Here is a 20,835-nt window from a genome sequence, read left to right on the forward strand (position 1 = left end):
ACACTCCTCTGACCATATGTTTTCCTCTGTGGGGCAGGCTCTATGGGTGCCCAAGGGCTCCGAGGTGAAGTGGGACTCCCTGGTGTCAAAGGTAAGCTGGGGGAGGGGCATGGAGTAAAAGACTGTGGAGATCTCTCATTCAAACAGGAATCAGGGAGTTCAGGGCTCAGAGAGGTCTGATGGACATGACCCACAAGTTATAAAGTACAAGGGGGGGGGCTGAAACCACTATGGAGGGGAAGCTGTCTGTCTTCAGAGTCAGCCAGTGACCCTTCTTGGTCATCCCCTACGTGGCTTTCTACACCAAGGTATCTGTTTCCCTTTCAGGTGACAAAGGACTTGTGGGACCACCAGGACCCAAAGGTACACCGTTCCCACTGCCGCTCACTCATTACCGTGGTCTCCTCTGCTCCTAGGCACCCAGACACAACCTGTGTACAGGATCCCAGAGCACATATGAATCTGGTTCCTGGGCCCTGGGGTTAGAGGGGGTTAAGAGTTCATTGTTCTCCAGAGCCTCAGAAAGGGAAACAAAGTACCCACATCACAAGGGCAGGGTTGAGTGCTCTTCACGGTGGTGAGGCACATTCTGAGGTGTCTGCCCTCTGGTCTTGTCCTCCTTGTGCCCAGGACACCTATATGTGTCCACAGCAGAGGTTGGGGGAAATCAGTTGGTGGGTGGACCATGGGCGGACCAGCTCCTCAGCTTCATCAATGCAGTGACTCACCAGCATCCTGCTGCAGGTACCTTACAGGGCTCCTCATCATGAGGGAAGATTGTTCCCTTGCTTTCAACTAACGGTTCCTCTCCCAACTCCGTGTTTGTTTTAGGTGACCAGGGTGAGAAAGGACCCAGAGGCCTCACAGGTCAGTCCTAACCAGGAATTTAACTCATTTGTGACCTGTTAGATCTAGCAGTCACCAGACAGCGAGACAAATACAGAAAGATGAGGCAGAATCTCCATCTCAAGCCCTCAAAGCTCATATGAGCTAAGAAAAGCCCCGACAAAAATAACATAGGTCAGGATGGAGGTTAAGCATGACTCTCGACGCAATCCATTTAGCTACAAACCGTGTCTGTCTGGTGCAGAGGTTATAGCTGCCGTAGATTATTTGGAGGAATCTGGATGGGAAAATTAAACGTGCATAAAGCATAAAGCGTGCACTGCTGGCCCTCTCCTCTCCGCTGCTCACCTCCTGCCAACCGCACGGGTTAAAGGAAGCTGAAAGTAATAATGCTTTGACCACAAAGGGTAGCTTGCTGTTTCCAAGGAAAGCAGACTCAGACATGTGCTTCTGAGCCAGTCTGAACCTGCTGCCCACGGAGTGGAGGGGATGGGTGGTTCTGACCTTGGCATCAAGGCAGAGGTTGCCTCCCTCAGCTCCTCTGAGAGAAGCAGCAGCAGGAGGAAGCAGGCACGTGCATTCTGCCAACGGTGGAAGCAGGCACGTGCATTCTGCCAACGGTGGAAGCAGGCACGTGCATTCTGCCAACGGTGGAAGCAGGCACGTGCATTCTGCCAACGGTGGAAGCAGGCACGTGCATTCTGCCAACGGTGGAAGCAGGCACGTGCATTCTGCCAACGGTGGAAGCAGGCACGTGCATTCTGCCAACGGTGGAAGCAGGCACGTGCATTCTGCCAACGGTGGAAGCAGGCGTAGCCCTGCTAGCCTCCAGCAGCAGACCTGTTGTTCTCTGCAGGGGAGCCTGGCACCCGAGGGTTGCCTGGAGCTGTGGGTGAACCTGGAGCCAAAGGAGCAATGGGTAAGTGTCCCACACAGACAGGTGACAGTTTCGAGCTGGGTGTCCTTCCTGGGGCTCGCAGCAGTTTTCTGGGAATTTCTCACTGCTCTGGAATGAGCATGACCCTTCCTTCCCGGCTACCTCCCGTCCGCTAAGGACTGACAAGGGTTGAGGGTCATTGAACTCCAAGTAGCTCACCTCAGGGGTAGAGAGCTTCAAAGCCAGATCCAGGCCACCACCCTTTGACTAGCCATCACTGAGGTGTCTATGCCAGGACAGGGAAGCTCCAGGAAGCCTGGCCTCAGCCTTGAGTCCCACAGAAGCTCAAGCTTCACCAATGGAGATGTGACACTTACGCTACCATTCACTTAACAAAGCATTAGTAAGCGCTTACTGTATGCAGGACAAGTAAGCTGCTGGGAAGTGGCATGCTTCATCCCCTCAAGCTACGACCAAGCTTGTGGTTGGTGACAGGGACCATGAGAGGCACAGAGACCTAGGATACAATCCAAGAAGAGACTGCTTACAGCATGGAGGACAGAGGAAGTGGCATTTCAGATGTTCCTAAAAACTTAGGAAGCATTTGATTATGGCCACTTTGGGAAACTCTCCACGCAGAGGTGACAGAGGGGTGGCCAGTGAGACCAGTCCCAGAGGGGCTCCACTTCAGAAGGAGGCTAGGAACATGCTTAGAGCAGAGGTGACAAGGGCCTGAAGGACCTTCACTTCCGGGTCCTCAGGTAAGGGGGACAGGGTGTCCTGGACTATTCCCAGCGGGGAAATGCTGGCTTAGGAGAAGGTGCGGGAAGGAGGCTGTACCCTGGGGTACCACGGCGACAAAGCTCCTGAGGTTGACAGCCACAGTGAGAGCTACATGAGCCTACCACCCAGGAGACCGTGTGCTCCAAGCCTCCAGGGACAGGAGGGAGAGAGAGAGAGTCGCAGAACAACCCCTCAAGAGTACCTGACACACTTCACTTTTCTGCTTTCCCAGGTCCCGCTGGCCCTGACGGACAGCAAGGCCCCAGAGGTTAGTCATTGTTCTATGGTCCTCATTCTCACCAGCTGCCCTTGTCTGTCCCTCCCCGCCTTCCTTCACCCCCACATGCATGCCTCGGCCCTCCATCCTAATGACAAAGGGGCATGCAGCGTGTGGAGATGAACACCGTCTTGGTCACGATGCTTCCTCCTGCCTATCTGCCAGCATGCCACTCAGGAAAACCCACTGGCTTGGAGGTGCTTTCCCCAGGGAAAGGCATTCCCATTTTTCATGTTCTCTGCAGGTGAGCAAGGCCTGACGGGGATGCCTGGAACCCGAGGCCTCCCAGGACCCTCTGGAGAGCCAGGAAAGCCAGGTAATGAGACAGGAAAAGAAAGCCACAGTCTTCTGAGTGTGTGTGTGCAACTCAGGCATTGTCAGGTGTGTATGAACACTTGTGAGGATGTGGTAGGTTCATGGGTGTTTCATTGTATGTGTGTGCATAAGCCTTACCCCATTGCCCTGAGCAGCTCAGCAGAGAACTCTAACGGCAAGTTGTGCTGTGTGGTAGGCATGGGCCCAGCATCAGTCACCAAGTCTGGACATTTGGAAAAGAGGGACTAACAGATGAAAGCAGGGGGTTCTGGGGTGCTCTTAAAATTGCAGATTGAACTCAAGCTCATATCTTGCCCAAGCCTTTCCCTGTCTCCTCTCCTGGAGCTATACCTAGGCCTTCACTAGTATCTACCAGCCAGAGAGGAGAGGCCTTCTTAGTATCTCCACTGAGGGCCAGACAAGAGCAAGATTCTCAGGTGCGTGGGAAGAACAAATCAGAACCAGGCAAGGTGACCATTCCCTGAGACACTGAGGACACAGGAATCCTGACACAAGGAATCCTTGGCTGGTGCCTAGGTGAACTGTAATGGAGGGGTTGGTGGTAACATTTGGCATCGTGTGTGTGTGTGTGTGTGTGTGTGTGTGTGTGTGTGTGTGTGTGTGAGAGAGAGAGAGAGAGAGAGAGAGAGACAGAGACAGAAAGAGACAGAGACAGAGAGAGAGAGACAGAGAGAGACAGAGACAGAGACAGAGAGAGAGAGAGAGTGCACTTTCTGGGTTCCTGGCCCTCCTTATATTCCTGAAGCATCTATAAATCCAAACGGGTTTAGGACAGCGATTCTCAACTGTGGGTCACAACCCATTTGGGGGTCAAACAACCTTTTCACAGGTGTCCCTAAGACTATCCTGCATATCAGATATTTACATTGCAATGCATAACAGTAGCAATGAAAATAACTTTATGGTTGGAGTCACTGCAGCCTGAGGAACTATGTTGTTAGAGGATTGCAGAATTAGGAAAGTCGAGAACCACAGACTTTGGATCATTTCGCAGCAAAACTCACAGAACCACTCTCTGCCCAGTGGCAACAGGACTCTGGATTGCACCACTACGAGGCCTACCCTCCCGCAGCCTCTGACCCCTCACTGTCATGCCCACTGGCTCCTGCAGGCAAGGTTATGGCTCCTTGGAGACAGTCCTTAACCCTTCAACTATGTCTTCTTTTCTGTAGGTGTCACAGGACCCCAAGGACCTCAGGGTGAGTCATCCAGTTCTTCCCAGCTGCCATCTCCTCCCAGGCCAGACACCTTGGCCAGTGTCTCCCTAGTGATATGACCCTGTCCTTTCCTCCCCAGCTTCAGCAAAACAGGCTCAGTTTCTGCCTTAGTGAATCCTGAGAAGCGCCGTAAGAAAAAAAGCACACACAGAATAATCTAGATAGCTTTCTGATGTCAGTGACATCAGATCCTGTTTGTGCTGTGCTCTGTCCCCTCTGGTGCAGGAATGCCCAGGAGAAGACCCGAGCCATGAGAACACTGCTGGCTAGGAATTCTCTTAGCCAGCAGACCCAGGTTCCCCTGCTCCCTACACTGCACTGCCTCTCGGGGTTCCCTCGGGGACACTGGCTGTGTTAGAGCCATCCTGTAAGATCTGCTTGGTTTTTATTATCTTCACCACGCCCAGCCCCTTATTTTCTAAAAAGCAACTGGACAAAGAGTCAGAGTGAAATCAAGCCTAGGCTACCCAAAGGCCATCAGCTGCTGCTGCTCTGGACACAGCAGGTCCTGCTGTGGACAGGAAGAGGGACGGTGGCAGCTTTGTAACCCAGGGAGACCGGAATCCCTCAGAGACTCTGTCTGCCTCAACCCAAGCCTGCTGTGTGCCTCCATTTCCCAAACACAGACAGGCTCTGGGTGAGAGTCTCCCGTTCCCACTCCAGGTGACTCCAGGCAAGACCTGAGTCCTGCCGCTTCGATCAGGCAGCCAGTGTGGCCATGCTGAGTGACAGAGTGCTGCTTACTGCCAGATGGAGGGGGGGGGAGCATAGACATTCAGAACTGCTGGGCTTTAGTCATCGTGACTGACTTGTGTTTAATCACATCAGGACTTCCTGGTAGCCCTGGCCGACCAGGGACTAAAGGTATGTGATTTTTCCCAATAAGGTATTTTTTTTTTCTTTTCATCAGCCATTTTTACAGCTGGGAGGGGGTGGCAGGCGGGAGGTCCGTCTGACCAGAGCCTGGACCAACAGTGGCATCTAGTGGTTCCAACCGAAGGCTGAGAGGCGGGGCGCTCAGATTGGTGTAGAGCAATCCTGGCCCCGAGTCCTCAGGCCCACCTGCTCTTGCCATCTATCCATTCTCAGTCTGGAGCTCATTTTCATGTCCTAGGCCCTGTGGCAGGAAGGTAGGAAGAGGAAGCTGCTTGTCCCCAAGTTTTCCAAGCCCTTGTTTGCCTTTCAAACACTCCTGTCACCGAGGCTCCATCCCCGCTGACTGGGGCTTTCTGAGACCTTTTCCTCCACCCATATGTGACATCAGATCGGAAGGAACAGCTCTTGACATAGGAAGGAAGGAAGGAAGGAAGGGGTATTTCAACCCCACTAAGAGACAACGTCAAAGGACCAAAAGGCGTCTGGTTGGTGCAATACAGTGCCACGGAGGCATACAGTGACACTCTTGTTCAGCCCTGAGCAATGCAAGGAATTCGGGGTGCTCAGGGACACACTGTCTTCTGTCCCTGTATCCCCATGCTCCCGAACCATGACACTCAGGCCACCACAAGCACTCAGGGTCACCGTTAGTGGGACCCTAGAAAAAAAGTTTTTAAAAAACTGTAATTTCCAATGAGCAGTTGAGCCAAAAAGATCTTTGAGGATAAATGAAGGCAACCCTAAAATACGACAGCTGAGTTCATACTTCCCAGGCCAACACATCTCTGGTGGCTTCAGTGAGGCCTCACAGGTACAGGGACAGCACCACAAACTATTCCTCGGTGACTTCCCGTCCAAGGGGGCTTCGGGCCCTCCTGGAACAAGATGTACTACAGAGGCAGGTTATCAGTTCTTAGGTTGTGTTCTCAGAACAAACTCAAGCACTCTCTCCTGCCGTGGCCCTGACGCCCTGCTGGGGGAATGTGCCAGAGCTACCCTTTCGCTCTCCCTGGGAGGAAACCAAAGCTGCCCTTTCTCTGTGGAGCTTAATAATTGTTCACAGACTTGAAGAGTGCCTGGAGGGATCCTGGTCGACGGAGCTTCATTTTTTAGTTCTTTGAGTAAAACTCAAGGCCTCAAGCACGCTCAGCACTGAGCCCGGCTCCCAGCCCAGGATCTCTTCCACGTCCTACCTGCTCCTTTGTTGTCTCCAAGCCCATCCACCCATGATTGTCAGTCAAGAGATGCCTGAGTGGTGGATATGCTTGGGGACATACAAATCCTGGGTGCTCTTCCTGGAAGTCCGTCACTCATGCTTGCGTTATTGTCACTTAAGACCAATGGCATGAAAGAGCCGTGACCTTGTATGTAACTCAGGATCACCCAGATTTGCCAAGTGCCGAAACCCTTTTCCTGCTGTCCAGTCCATCCTGTCACCCAGGGAACTGGAATTCACACACAAGATCATGGCTTTTATTTACCCTTTGACCGTCAGAAAGATTCCCCACCTATGGCCATTAGAGGAAGAAAAGACTGGGGTGGGTGAGATTGAGACTGAGTCTCATGTTAGCCCCATTCTGGCCTCATGGAAGGGCCGACTCTTCCACAGCCTCCCAGGAAACCCCTTCTCTGAGAGATGACTGATGCTCTGGGCCCTGGGTCTCAATTGAGAGAGAAATGCTCAGTGTACCCTTCACTGTTAAAACCTCGTTAGCTTGAGGGTGAGAGGGCCAAACGCAGGTGTTCCTCACACGCAATGAGAAACTTTGGAGATGATTTATCAAGCCACTGATTAATCCTCTTGTCCACGCTTCTTGTCCTCCCCAGGTGAACCTGGCGCTCCAGGCAGAGTCGTGACTTCAGGTATGCAGCCTGGGAGGGTCCCTCCCTGAGTTCTATTTGCCTGTCCTATGTGGGCCAGCTAGGGTAGCTCTGCCAGCGGGTGGGTGGCGCTTAGGTCAAGGTGAGCTCTGTGAGTCAACAGCACAGGGAAAGAGAGGCATTGCGAGGTGAGAAGCAGAGTCTGGCCTGCCTCGCCCATGGCCTACCGGGGTGCTGGCACCTCTGAAGGGGATGAGTGGGGCTCAGTGTTCCATGTCCCTTGTTTCCAGAGGGATCATCAACAATCACTGTCCCCGGACCTCCCGGACCTCCTGGTGCCATGGGACCCCCGGGACCTCCAGGGACCCCAGGTCAGTCTGTCTTCTTGCTCTGCCTCCATCAGCAGCAAGATATGGATGCAACAGATTCTAGCCACATTTGTTCAAATCCTGACACCAAGGGCAGGAACTACGGAAAGAGAGAAAAGAGGGTTCCAGAAAGCCCTTGCTCACAACAGGGGACCCAATGCTACTCTCCGCATTTGCACATGAGAAACTGAGACCAGAGTGGGTAAATTACTTGCCTAAGATCACACAGCCAACCAACAGCGGGGGAGGGTTTCCGCCCCCCAGAAGCTTGGGCCCAATTAGAATGAAGGGTCTTGAACTCCCTGTTTCTTAGAAAATAATCTAATCAGTATCCAGGGAAACACAAATGCCAGTGCTCTATGAGGAGGAAGTACCCCCAAATCCTCCAGCAGCATGAAAGGGCTGCAGAAATGTGGAGAAAAGCTGTGAGGAGGTAGCAGCATTATGTAAAAGAGTTCACTGTCGGGGGTATGTGTGAGCTCTGTGGTTACAACCACATTCTTACACAACAAATTGCAGAAGTGAAACAAAACAAAATGCTCAGAAGTGAAGCGATTGTGATTTGTTTCCTATTTCTCCCAAATGCTTGCTATCTTGTTATGTGTTTCAATTACTTAAAATATTTATGTTCAAGTTAAGTACATGATTTATACCCAAAGCAAGTGTGCTCTAGTCCTATGCAAGCATGCTCCAGTGAGTGGGGGACATTTGAGAGACATAGATGTCCCCCAACTGGTAAAGAAAGTGTCAAAAGGGGCAGCCCTGCCCACTTTGGGGTCCCCTTCCTGTCAGAGAGAGTCTTACATGCAGGGCTGACCTCGGGTTGCTAATCACTCCCGTCATAGCCAGCTAGTCCACACTGTGGGAGAATGCCTGTGGATCCCCAGGCAGCCGCCCCTTCCCCCACTTCTCCTGCGACCCTGGGGTGGGGGGGGTGATTTAGCTTTTTCTGTAATTCCTAACTAACTGTTTCAGGTCCTGCTGGCCCTGCTGGTCTCCCAGGACAACAAGGTATTGTCACAGCCTGTAAAATCACAGGCTGTGGGCTGGGCTCGGGGGACATTCTTCCCAAGTGGGGTCAAAGTCCCTGAATTTTAGATAAAAGGGGAGCTATGTGCTTTGGAAGAAACAGCGGGGCCTTTCAGGCTTTTCACCATGATACATGCAAAGCCTCCACCGTGGTGGAAGCCACCTCCTCTCATTCCTCCCCTTATTTCTGAGAGGGTTAGGGTCCTCAGGACAGGAGGACTGAGGCTCTGTGGTGCCCTGGTCAAGGTTAAGCAGACTATGTTCATAGCCTTGGGCTTCAGACAACCACCCTGATAATAACATTACTGTCCAGCGATTTCTCCAAGTACTAGAAGAACAGTGGACTTTGGGAAAACTGCTCCAAGTCGCCATGGGCATTGGTCACAGGCTGAAGCCATCAGTGGCCTGGCCTTGCTCTCCACTTACCAGCCGTTCTTTCTTTGGCTCAACTGGAATACAGCCTCTCTTCACTGGGCCCTGCCCTTCCTTGACTCGACCACACCCTCCAACTAGGCCCCACCCTGTATCTGGCCCCACCCCAGAGGAGTCTTCTGCTGCAGGCAGTGTGTGTGTGTGTGTGTGTGTGTGTGTGTGTGTGTGTGTGTGTGTGCACCCTAACTCTGTGACCTCCCCACAGGCCCACGAGGGGAGCCAGGACTTGCCGGTGACTCACTCATAACCAGTGGCAGCTCTATCTCCGAGGTCCTCTCTGCCCGTGAGTGCGACCACTGTCCAGGGCAGGTGTCACTGGGGAGGGAACGGAAGAGGTGACAGCGTTGTCAGGGCCTGGGCAGCTGCATGTGTGAGTCACTGCAAAGTCTCATGTCAGAATGATCACGTTCCCTGCTCTGCGATGGGAGCCGGTAAGAGCCGGCTCTGTCTGGCATGAGAGGCCGTCACCAGGATGGGACAGCTGACAGGTTCTGGGCTTCCAGCAGGACCTGGGTCAGATCAGACCTCGGGAGTGAGTGTGGCTGGCGGGAGTCATGCATACCCAACTCAGCGAACAATGGTGAGAGGTCCAACACTTGTGGCCTCCTGTCCACAAAGCTCTGTCAAGAGCCCAAGGGGAGCTGCAGCTGGACCTCCCACCTGAACACTTGTGTCATCGAGGATCAAAGATGGCAGCCAGCCCCAGCGGTGTGAAGGCAGAACATTAGGGGCTCAGGATTGGTGGCATCTTGCTGAGTCTGAGTCATCTCAGCATCCCTACGGGGCAGGTCTCAGTGACCGTGGTTTATGGTGGAGGAGACGGGCTGAGAGAGGGTGAAAAGTTGCCTAAAGTTGCCAGCTAGCTACACAGAAGTGAGCATTCAGCTCTGGTTGGCTGTCACGGAAGTCCACTTCCTGCTGTTACTCCACCCCCATATAGTTTGCAGCCCATCCTGCTTCTGAATGGGGGGCATCTCAGCAGATGGGGCCCTAGAGAGGGTTGTGTAATCAGGACCTGGATTGCAGCCCCAAGACTAGCCATCCCGGTGAGAGATCAGGAGCATGGTAAAGAGCCTGGCCATAGCCTTCTGGTCCTATTTGCTTCCCTCTACAGAAGGTGTCGACTTACGGGGTCCCCCAGGCCCACCTGGTCCACGAGGACCACCAGGTGAGATCTCGTTGATCTTTGGGAGGTGGGGAGTCTTGAGGGCCAGGGGACCTGAGGCATTTTATGAGGAAGTCAGGAAGTCAACCAGCCCTCTGAGGCCAGTACTTTCTCTGCCTTCTGCAGGACCTTCCATCCCAGGCCCACCAGGACCCAGAGGCCCTCCAGGTGAGAGCTGAACTCTTTGCTGGGAGGGACAAGGACAGGGGAAGCGGGAGACAAGGAGGCGCAGAGCCTTGTCCTTCTGGGGTGGCTCCAGGAAGAGCATCCCTGCCTCCTCTGCAGGCAGAGGGCTCTTGGCTCATTTGCTGGCACTACTGAGTCCTGGGCTTCTTTTCCCTAGGGGAAGGTGTGCCAGGCCCCCCGGGCCCACCAGGATCGTTCCTGGCTGACTCAGGTAACTTTGGGGCATCCAGTCACACCTGTCCTTCCCTCAGACCTAGCCTGGTGAGGTTTCAGCAGTGCGGTCATCCTGACTGGCTCCCCAGCCTTCCCCAATCTGGCTTTAGAGAGGAAAGTGAATACAGAATCCGTTATTTGCTGCATTTTGGAAAAATATGTCATATCAACCCAGCTACACTGGGAACCTGACCAGAAGGAAAAGCCAGTTCTGCCCTTGGGAGACTCTGGGGTGAGCAGGAGGCCTGGTTCCTGTACGCAGGGAGCAGGGATCTGATCAAGTAGGAAAGATGCAGGCAATAAATAAGGGCAACAATATTAACAACAATGTATGGAAATAACCTAAGAATAAGCATTAGCCAGAGCGTGTTCCTTGTAGAAGATCCATCCACCCATTCCTCCACCCTCTCCCCCGTCTGTCTACCTAGTCATCTTTCTGTTCATTTATATACGACAACAGGTGCTAACTGAGCATCTCTAGTGTGCCCAGCACTGTGCTAGCTGCTGCTTCCTCAGAAGCATGTGACCCACACTCCAACTATGTCTTTCCTCGCAGAAACCTTCTTCTCTGGCCCTCCGGGTCCACCTGGCCCCCCAGGTCCCAAGGGAGACCAAGGTAAGATCTGTGTCTCGGGGATCTCAGAAGCCAGTGTCCTCTGCTCATCTGCCTGGTGGCCAAAGCATTTGGATGAGGCTGGACAGGCAAGGGCACTTCTGCCATGTCCCATGAGAAGCTCAGCAGCCTGCAGAATGGGATGGGAGTAGGAGAGTGGCAGGGTGGTCAGAAACTCTGCCAATAATCCCCACCTGATTGACTTTGTCTACTCCAACACCGGAAAACCCATCCCCTCACAGTGGGCCAATCGAAATCAGTATCTGGCAGTAGGTGTCCTTCTGCAAGGCCATCCGGGCCTCAGAGGACATCAGGGTACATGATACACAACCTGGGGTAGGGGGGAGGTAGCAAGAGCTGACCCTCAAGAACTCTGAGCTTATTCAAAGTGCATTTGCTCCACACAAGTAGATCAGAGAGTCACTGTGAATAACTAAGTATGTACAGAACTGAGTGCAGTGCAGGTGTGTGTGTGTGTGTGTGTGTGTGTGTGTGTGTGTGTGTGTGTGTGTGTTACTGCTCAAAGAGGGATGCAGGCCCAGCAATGGTGGATTTTAGGGAGCCTCTCCAAAGGGAGATGTAGTATCTTTGCAAGCAAGACTGTAGTAGACATGCAAAGATTGCTGAGCCACCCACTAAGGGTGCTGCACTTAACTAGGGAGCTGCCTGGAGGAGGTGGTACAAACAGGGCTTCTGGGTTTGGATTGCAGGTGATCCTGGTGTCCCAGGTACTCCTGGCATTCCTGGTGGTCACTCTCACGGTAAGAACTAAAAGAGAATGAAGTTCTTTCATCCTCCCAGTGAGGCTGAGGGTTCCAATGAGGATGGTGATCCCTCCATTCATCTCATGTCTGATTTCCTTGGTAACTTGGGAGCTCCTCAGAGGCTCCACAGGAGCTACCTTTAAGGTGGCCACAGGCTTGTGTGGATGGAAGGAAAGGTGCACGCATATCCACAGTTAGCGGACCGTGCCTGGGGACCAAAGATGAGAATGGAGCAGGCCCTGGGAGCTACGGGTGGCCGGAGAGGAGGGAGGCTGTGAGGTCGTGAGAGACTGTGAAGGAAAGGAAGGGGTAGGAGAGCTGGCCTGGGTCGGCCCTCTGTTTACCACTCTCTATGTTCTCCACAGAGAAAGCCTTAGACCAGGCAGGGACACGATGCCTGGGCCTGACCCAGAGTGAAGACATCTAGTCAGGACACTTTCTCTTTCCTGCAGGGGAATCATCCAGCACTCTGTACATGCAGGGCCCACCTGGCCCTCCAGGGCCCCCTGGGCCTCCAGGCTCCTTCAGCAGCTCTGGCCAGGATATCCAGAACTACATCGCAGAGTACATGCAGAGTGAGTGCCCGGTCACCCAGCTTGGGAAGGAGATTGAGGGAGAAGGGTAGTCATGTATGTGGCAGGCCCACGTCTCCACCCATGAAGCCTGGCCTGCAGGTCAGAGATCTGGCCAACATACCTGTCCACACGTAAGCCTCATCTTCATCCTACCTGGAGATCTTTATGTGCATACTACACACATGCACTAAAATGAATACATATATATACATATATACATATATATACATATATATATATATATATGTAGGTGATGTATCAAATGGATGGCTTACTAGAGTCTTGTCAGCCCACACCCTCATGGACAGCACAGGCCTCAGCCTCTTTCTCTATCAGTAGCAAAGCAGTCCAGGCTCCCTGCTGGCCATGGCTCAGGCCCTGTGTAGACCAGGACACTTTCCCTCCTTCCTGTGACCACAGGGAGGTCGGATGCTCTTGGCAGGAGGCGTGACTGCTTCACCCCTTTGTTGGCAGGTGACAGCATCAGGACTTATCTCTCTCGAGCCCAGGGTCCCCCAGGCCCACCAGGGCCCCCGGGTCCTGTCATCACCATCACAGGAGAGACTCTGGACTACTCCCAGCTGGCAAGCCAGGTGGTGAGCTACTTGCGGAGTAAGTTCGTCACTCTTCTAGGTTCTAAGACCCTCCTCCGAAGGAGTCCCCCTTGTTCCCAGAACCTCCTCTCTTATGTATTGCATACTTCCCCTAACTATAGAACCTTCGGTTCTATACTCATCAGAGTTGGGCCACAGGGGTCCAGCTTCAGCAAACACTGGGTCACTGGGAACAGAGGCATGATAGGGGCAGGCGTGAAAAACATTTCACAAAGAGAGATCCTTGCCTGGCAGTATCTAGTCAGGCTAAAGCATATTCTAGAACATGGCATTCCCTATGAAAAGTCAACATCTGCTTTGGGCCTCTTTGGGCCTCCTGACTATCCTGAAGTGTTCCATCTGCTCATCTTGCCCAAAGACAATGCCTAGCTGACTTGACCTTTCAGAGTCTGGACAGAGAGGGCCTGCTCTGAGACCAGGGAGCTAACCTGAGGTCTTCTTCCCACAGCGTCAGGCTACGGTGTCAGCTTGTCCTCTGCCTCCTCAGAAGATATCCTGGCCATGCTGCGACGTGAGTCACCTACCGTGGGCTAGAACAAGGCCTCTTTGCTCTCTTCTGACCTCACTTGGTGGGCACACTGGTCTCAGGCTGAGCTTTGTAAGGACTACAAGAGGAAGTCCTCTGTGACAGGGAGCTACTCACTCACTCGCTGTTCCACCCTGTGTGCCGAGTCACAAACGTATCAAAAATGAGAGAGTGAATCTCCTACCCTCCTCCACTGCAGGCACCTACAAGCAGGCTGGTTTCCCTGACCTGCGTGTGTGTGTGTGTGTGTGTGTGTGTGTGTGTGTGTGTGTGTGTGTCCCAAGAAACAAGAACTCCCAGCGGTTACTAGGAGCCAGGCTGGGCAGGTGGGCCCGACTGGGCTTCTGGGTTGATCCATAAAGCATACCCTCTCCTTTCCAGGGAATGATGTGTGGCAGTACCTACGTCAGCACCTGGTGGGCCCCCCAGGTCCCCCAGGTCCCCCAGGAGTTGGTGGAGATGGGTCCCTCCTGTCCTTGGACTATGGAGAGCTGAGCAGACACATTCTCAACTATATGTCAAGTAAGTGGTCAGGGGAAGTGAAGTCTAGAGCACCCAACATCACTGAGATGGCCACTGACCAGTGCCCCTCTGCCAGCTGCACTGACCCCTGCAGGGTCTCCAGAGCTGCTCAGAGAAAGTGCAAGCCCCAGAGCAAGTCTGAGAGACGAGCACCTGAGACTATGCATGCACAAGCATGCACATTCCACATCCAGCACTGCTAAGCAGTGTGGACCTATGCTCTGTTCAGGGCCCTCCCCACTGGGTGTCACTGCCCAGACTACATCTGCATCTCACTCCTCTCCATCTTTCCTGTCCTCAGACCCCACTTCTGTCCAAACTGCCCTCCTCCCTGACAGGCCATTTGTGTCTGTTCTCCCCTGTCCCACGTGAGTCTCCAACAACTTGGGACCTTATTCCCCAGGTTCTGGAATCAGCTTTGGGCATCCTGGCCCACCAGGACCCCCTGGCCTGCCAGGAACATCCTACGAGGAGCTACTCACCATGCTCCGAGGTAAGGCCAACTAGGGACATCCATCAAAAGGTTTGGGACGGACACTGAACCCTTGGCTCAGGCTGTGACTCCTTACTGCCCATTGATGTCCCAGGGTCTGACTATAGGGACATCATTGGACCTCCAGGACCACCTGGGCCACCCGGGATGCCAGGCAGCGCGTGGTCCAGCATCAGCGTGGAGGACCTCTCGTCTTACTTGCACAGTAGGACACTAGGGAGCAGGAGGAGAAGGCAGAGGGCTGCAGCCTTATTTTGAGGGCATCCCTAGTCCTCGACAGGGCCACCATGGAGAAGTGAATCAATGTGCCATTCCCCAATGAAGCATGCACAGGAATGTGTCCTGGGGCCCTGAAGAGGGCCCCACAGCTGTGAGGAGCCATGAGCCATGGCAGGGGAAAAAACAGGAAGAAACAGAGCTCTTAACTGTAGCCCTTGCAGAACTCATGAGCGGTGGAATCAGTCGTGTAATAAGCGTTCTAATGCCTGGTAGTGACGGTCAAGGAGAACAGATGTGGGTTGAGGGATGGAAGGGCCCCTTGGAAGCAGCCATTCCTGGATGATGCCAGAAAGGGGCCACGTAGGCCTCCTTTCTCCTCCTGCATGCAAGAGGCCCAGTAGACACCCCTACCCTCCTCTTCTCCACCCATGGAGGGCCCACAGTAGGCGAAAGGGACATCAAGAATCTAGCTTTCTCTGCCAAGGACCCTGACCTTCCTCTTACCCTCTCCTCCCACACAGCTGCTGGCTTGTCCTCCATCCCAGGCCCTCCAGGTCCTCCTGGACCCCCAGGTCCTCGAGGGCCCCCAGGTGTCTCAGCAGCTCTGGCCACCTATGCAGCTGAAAACAGTGACAACTTCCGCAGCGAGCTGATCAGCTACCTCACAAGTAGGTGCCCTCCCTCCCTCTCTAGACCTTCGTGACTTTTGAGTGGCACAAGACTGTCAGCAGTCCAGACAAACCAGTTTCTTACTCACCAGCATCCTTCTGTACATGTACAAGGGCCTCAAAGTTTAGAGATCCCTAGCTCCCAAGTCTTTTGTCCACCACAGTCTGGGCTAATGCATCTTCCTACCCCACAGGTCCCGATGTCCGCAGCTTCATCGTTGGCCCTCCAGGCCCTCCGGGGCCCCAAGGACCACCTGGAGACGGTCACTTAAGGGAGAACTACAACTGGGGTAGCAGCTCCTCGGCTAGACGGGGCACTTCCTACAGCTCTTCCATGGGCCTAGGGGGGGCCAACGCAGGCTCCCTGGGCGCAGGTGGAACCTTTGGTACAGGAGATGGGGGCCCCTATGGAACTGACGTCAGCCCAGGCGGAGGTTATGGGGCAGGTGCAGGAGGCATGTATGGCGCCAACGGCGATTCATTCCGGGCTGGCTTCCCTGGAGACCTGGATTACAACAAGCTGGCAGTGCAGGTGTCGGAGAGCATGCAGCGTAAGTTAGAACCCTCGGACCTCAGAGGGGAAGAGCATGTGTGCACCTTAGCATAGAAGTCTCACAGACTGGCCCTTGTTTTTAGTGTACGTGAAGACAGCAACTCTGAAATCAGATGAGCAGGGACTGAAAGAGGGGAGACCCCTCCCTAAGTCTCCACTGTCTCAGTGCAGGGGACCCCAGTATTGATACCTGAGCTGTGGGGACCAGGGCACACCGAAGGGCTTGGTGCTCTGCTCAGAGCAAGCCTGACGGTGACAACAGCATGGAACTTTGTTGAGGTTGTTAGCCAGGAAGTCCTTTCTCCCTCTAGCTATCAGCACAGTCCTGCAGTCCAAATGCCCCCGAGCAATGTCCCAACAGGCCTGGCCGGTCTCAGAACAGGGAAGGAGGCTGCAGGGCTTTTTTCTCAGGGCAGTTTCACCTAGTTTAGCTGCTTTGAGAAAGGCAGTCTGAAGACAGCACAGGGCAGTCTGCTTCCTACACCTGCATCCTGGTGTTCTGCAGGTCAAGGCCTGCTACAAGGGATGGCCTACACTGTCCAGGGCCCACCAGGCCCTCCTGGGCCCCAAGGTCCTCCTGGCATCAGCAAGGTCTTCTCTGCCTACAGCAACGTGACACAGGACCTCATGGACTTCTTCCGGAGTAAGAATACCCCCGAGGCTTCCCCAGCACTAACCCGCTGAGTCTCACATGGGGCTGACACACAAATACCAGCTTGACAACCCTCCTCCTCCCTGTAGCCGAGATGCCCAAACCAGTGAAGCCTAGCTCCAGTCCCTTGTCCAGATCCCACCACTACCTACCTGTGTTGCTCTGAACAAACCGCTTGGCCTCCCAAGCCTCCGGCAACCTCCAGTCTAAAGCCAAATTCTTTTCCTTGCAGCATATGGAGCTATTCCAGGCCCACCTGGGCAAAAGGGAGAGGTGGGCAGGCCAGGACCCAAAGGTAGGTGGCAGCAGGGATCACGTGCTATGACCACCTCTGGTGCCACACTGTGCCACACCTTCAGCCCTGTATTCGTGCACTAACGTCACACCCGCTCTGTGCTTCTAGGTGACAGGGGCCTTGCTGGCCAACGAGGTCCTCCTGGGCTACCTGGCCCTCAAGGGCAAAAAGGAGAGAAAGGAGACAGGGGTGAGTACTGATGTTGTGGCTTCTGAGGTTCCAGGGCCTGGTAGAGAAAAGGTAATTTACTTCCAGACTAGCCTGAGAAACTCAAACTAACGCAGAAAAAGGTATTTAGCACAGCTGGGATGGAAGAAGACCAGAGCTGTCACAGAGTGAGAAAGAATCTGGTAACAAAATAGGGGAAATAACTTGAAGAAAAAAGTTTTACAAAGGTTTAACCTTTCAAGCCACTTTTAGCAATCACTTGTTGGTATCTCTGGTCCTACTAAGGTCACAGGCCATGACATATTTAACCCCTCTTCACCTCTGGACTTTCAGGAGACCAAGTCTACACTGGGAGAAGGAAGAGAAGTATTGCCATCAAGCCATAAACTGCACCTGGCAGAGCCACCAACTTCTCAGACCAGTTCTTGCAATGTGCTTGGTGCCTATGTCAAGTGTCCCCTGTAGGTGAAAACTGGAACTGGTCCACATCTTGCTGAGATCACATCACCTAGCAACACTTGTTTTAGTCTAAACAAAATATATACATCCAGAAAATTCGAAGACACACAATCAGAAACGGCTTCATAGACTGGGTGGGCCTTCAGAATAGCTGCAAAATTTAATATGAGACTTAACCTCTCTGCTATATAGATCTGAGCTCCCTGGCTTCTTTAACACTTAGCTCAGGCCTAAGCCTCAGAGAAGCCAGGTACATAAACGTTGGCTGGGGAGTCGTGGCGCTTTGCCTAAAAAATGAGCCCGGGAAACGGGAATGGGGGCCTTGGCAGGGGTGACACTTGATGGGTGCTTTCTGGTCGTTACCAAGGCTATGCTTTCCGCTCCTTTCCTGTTCACTCTGCATTCTCCAGTCTCAGACAAGAAGGGCAACTGAGAAGTTCACTTCCTCAAAGGAGGAGATATTTCAAATAGGTATCACAGTAGAGATGCCAATCACCTCCCGCTGCCTCCCGAGCTTGACTAGACGTAGCTATGGTCCGTGTCCCTGTGTATGCCAGAAGTAACAATTATGATACCACACTAGACCACAGCAGACAGAACAAGAGGGGCAGTGGGCAAGGAAGGAAGAGAAGAGGGAATCCCTGATGCTAGGGAAACATGGCTTCCACAGGCCCTGTCTGTACGTAGGAAATGGCACGTGAGCCTGGGTGCAGCTGGTTTTTAAGCACTTTTCACTGTCTAAAAACATTTGTATGTAATCTGTAAGATGAAAAATCATTTCAACTGTAAAATTTTCAATTAAAGTTTTTTTCTTTTTTAGTATGTTTATTATGAATCATGTGAGAAAGAAAGTTTAAAAAAAAAAAGCATCTGAGTTAACTGGGTCTGACTCTAACATGGTTTATTACAAAATTAGCAGAGAAGACTGGTCGCATTTTAGGCCCAGCCTTCGGCATTTATCACTGCGATCTCTAAAGGCAGGCTTTTATCTGAAGCTACTAGACCAACCTGGACACCCCGGACAAAGCAGTCTGCTTTCTCTAGGTTCCTTGACATATAAACACACATACAACAGATCAGCAAGCTTCTCTGCAATGAATGTATGACTGGAGGGCAAATATACGGACCACAAAGATGTCTACTAAGGAAAATGTACACGTATCAGACACCCCACAGAAATGCATGGTGAAACCAGAGGGGTCTGCACGCGGGCAGTGGTAATTTGTCACAAGCTGCGACTCTCAATTGCTGGGTAAATAAGCATGGGATTAATGTAAACCCACTTTGACATCTCTACCCTTCCAAGGCAGGATTTACCATTTTTTTTCTTTCTGTTTTTTTGTTTTTTTGTTTTTTTGTTTTTTTTTTTTTAGTTTTTCAAGACAGGGTTTCTCTGTGTAGCCCTGGCTGTCCAGGAACTCATTCTGTAGACCAGGCTAGCTTCAAACTCACAGAGATCCGCTTGCCTCTGCCTCCCAAGTGCTTGGATTAAAGGTGTGCACCACTACTGCCCGGTGGGACTTAGTTTCCTTTTCTATGCTCTCTCCTAAGTACCTCACATATCATCCCAGAGAAAAGACATGATTTAGTTTCACTCCAACAAGCAGCTGCAGCAGCATCAACACAAGCCTAGCATCAGAACGCTGCATCATCAGAATGCTGCATGGTCTCTCGGCCTAGCTGTTATATCCTGATGGCTACCCACAAGAATCAATATGAGAATCTTTGTACATGAATTCATACAGCCTTCACAATTTCAGATAACTTGTTTTACCGCCCACAGGGAAGAATAGTACCTATTGTGAAAAACAAAGACTGCAATGTGTCTTTTAATTTTTAAAGAATTTATCAGTTTCATAATAAAAACCTTTTGAAACAGTACTTTTTACTTTGGGGCTCAGTACTACATGTTAATGATTCCTACCCTGATTAATCAGACCTAGGAAATGTTCCCTTGTTACTAGACTTTACAAAGATATCTAAGTCTTCACAGAGTTCTACACTCAGAAGAAATGGGAGGAAAGTCCAACTGTACCACCTTCTCCAGACAAAACCCAGAGAGAGGACCGACAGACATGAGTCATGTCTTCAGCTGGACAGCAGTGGATCTGAGCCTCTTTTGTTTCACTGGGAAAGGGGGAGTGGTCAGGAGTGAGCTCAACAGTGAACAACGCTCTGAGATTAGAAAATGACGTCACAGCCTCCCTCTAGCCAAGCTGCACACACGCCAAGCAGGGTTGCCGGCGTCTATGAGCGGTGCTGAACACATCAACTGACAAGTAACAAGAGGGTTTCAGCATAGGATTTTTCACTGGATTTGAAACACTTGGTAAAACAACTTTTCTATCTTCAAGGAGAAGAGAAGGAAATATAAGCACACACATCCTGTATGTCAATAGACATTTGAAGTACCTCCTGGAGGAGGAGTCTGCATGTTAGAAGGTACTTACCAGCAAGTTAAAAAGTACATGTCAGGGGAGAGAGAGATTGGTTACCACAGATGACTAGGACCGATGATAAACATGGAAGGCCAGAAGACAGAGAAGAGTGAAATTTTAAAAATATAACTAGGACCAAAAAGGAAGGAGAAAAAAAAAAAAAAAACTGCAAAGTGTCTCAGGCAGGACGACCTCATGTCTGAGATTTTTAATTAAAAAAAAATGCTTCCCAAAATAGATTAAGAAATAACTTTATTGTTTGACAATCCTGGGATTGAAAAGGCATGTTTCTGATTCCAAGTAGACAAGAAGCATAATGTGAAAAGAAATTCTCTTTGAAAATTTAGCTTGTGAACTTATTACACTGTGAAGAATAACATTTTTAAGTTGCAGCCAACATTTGAAACTGGTAAACACTCTATCCCAAGCTTTGTAGCAGAAATTTTAAAGCATTATCAAAACCATGTCAGCCAAAGAACAGGAACAGCAGAGGCATTAACTGCTGCCTCTGACGTAAGAGAAGCACTGAAAACACCACCTGTGTTGTGTCCTCCAGGACCATTCCCAGGAAGGACCAGAAGGCTATTAGAACGGACCCCCTTCTTCCACTGCAGTCCCGGGCGCGTCTTTGCTCTGCAATACTCCTACCTATTAATTTGGCCGAATTTGGCTTCTTAAAAGAGTCTCTGTCATATAATAAGCACAGTGTGGAATGGGGGAAGTATGAGGGTGCAGGGGACCAGGAAGAGTAGAAAAAAGTCACTTCTGAGACTTGCTGATGCTCAAGAAATCAGAGAAGCCTCCACGGGGAGGGTCTCATGTGCCTGAGATCGTGTGCTTGAGAAAACAC

The 20,835-nt window shown here is 51.9% G+C and overlaps 1 protein-coding gene across 1 annotated transcript in view; it reads left to right on the forward strand.

The window, feature by feature from the left end:
- Nucleotides 1-18,379, forward strand: part of Col17a1 (collagen type XVII alpha 1 chain) — a 47,010-nt gene extending 28,631 nt beyond the window's left edge. The window contains exons 26-54 of the mRNA XM_059256711.1: nt 38-91; nt 328-363; nt 832-867; nt 1,703-1,765; nt 2,739-2,774; nt 3,028-3,099; nt 4,292-4,318; nt 5,165-5,200; nt 7,040-7,075; nt 7,324-7,404; nt 8,377-8,412; nt 9,068-9,145; nt 9,977-10,030; nt 10,154-10,195; nt 10,371-10,424; nt 10,983-11,042; nt 11,750-11,800; nt 12,256-12,378; nt 12,853-12,990; nt 13,441-13,503; nt 13,900-14,040; nt 14,444-14,533; nt 14,628-14,738; nt 15,274-15,420; nt 15,615-15,971; nt 16,479-16,616; nt 16,858-16,920; nt 17,029-17,109; nt 17,422-18,379. Of these exons, the coding sequence (XP_059112694.1) occupies nt 38-91; nt 328-363; nt 832-867; nt 1,703-1,765; nt 2,739-2,774; nt 3,028-3,099; nt 4,292-4,318; nt 5,165-5,200; nt 7,040-7,075; nt 7,324-7,404; nt 8,377-8,412; nt 9,068-9,145; nt 9,977-10,030; nt 10,154-10,195; nt 10,371-10,424; nt 10,983-11,042; nt 11,750-11,800; nt 12,256-12,378; nt 12,853-12,990; nt 13,441-13,503; nt 13,900-14,040; nt 14,444-14,533; nt 14,628-14,738; nt 15,274-15,420; nt 15,615-15,971; nt 16,479-16,616; nt 16,858-16,920; nt 17,029-17,109; nt 17,422-17,474 (2,357 nt within the window). The 3' untranslated portion in view covers nt 17,475-18,379. The remainder of the gene's footprint in view (nt 1-37; nt 92-327; nt 364-831; nt 868-1,702; nt 1,766-2,738; nt 2,775-3,027; nt 3,100-4,291; nt 4,319-5,164; nt 5,201-7,039; nt 7,076-7,323; nt 7,405-8,376; nt 8,413-9,067; nt 9,146-9,976; nt 10,031-10,153; nt 10,196-10,370; nt 10,425-10,982; nt 11,043-11,749; nt 11,801-12,255; nt 12,379-12,852; nt 12,991-13,440; nt 13,504-13,899; nt 14,041-14,443; nt 14,534-14,627; nt 14,739-15,273; nt 15,421-15,614; nt 15,972-16,478; nt 16,617-16,857; nt 16,921-17,028; nt 17,110-17,421) is intronic.
- Nucleotides 18,380-20,835: the final 2,456 nt, after the last annotated feature.

Source organism: Peromyscus eremicus, chromosome 1, assembly GCF_949786415.1.
Source record: "Peromyscus eremicus chromosome 1, PerEre_H2_v1, whole genome shotgun sequence".
Classification (NCBI taxonomy): domain Eukaryota; kingdom Metazoa; phylum Chordata; class Mammalia; order Rodentia; family Cricetidae; genus Peromyscus; species Peromyscus eremicus.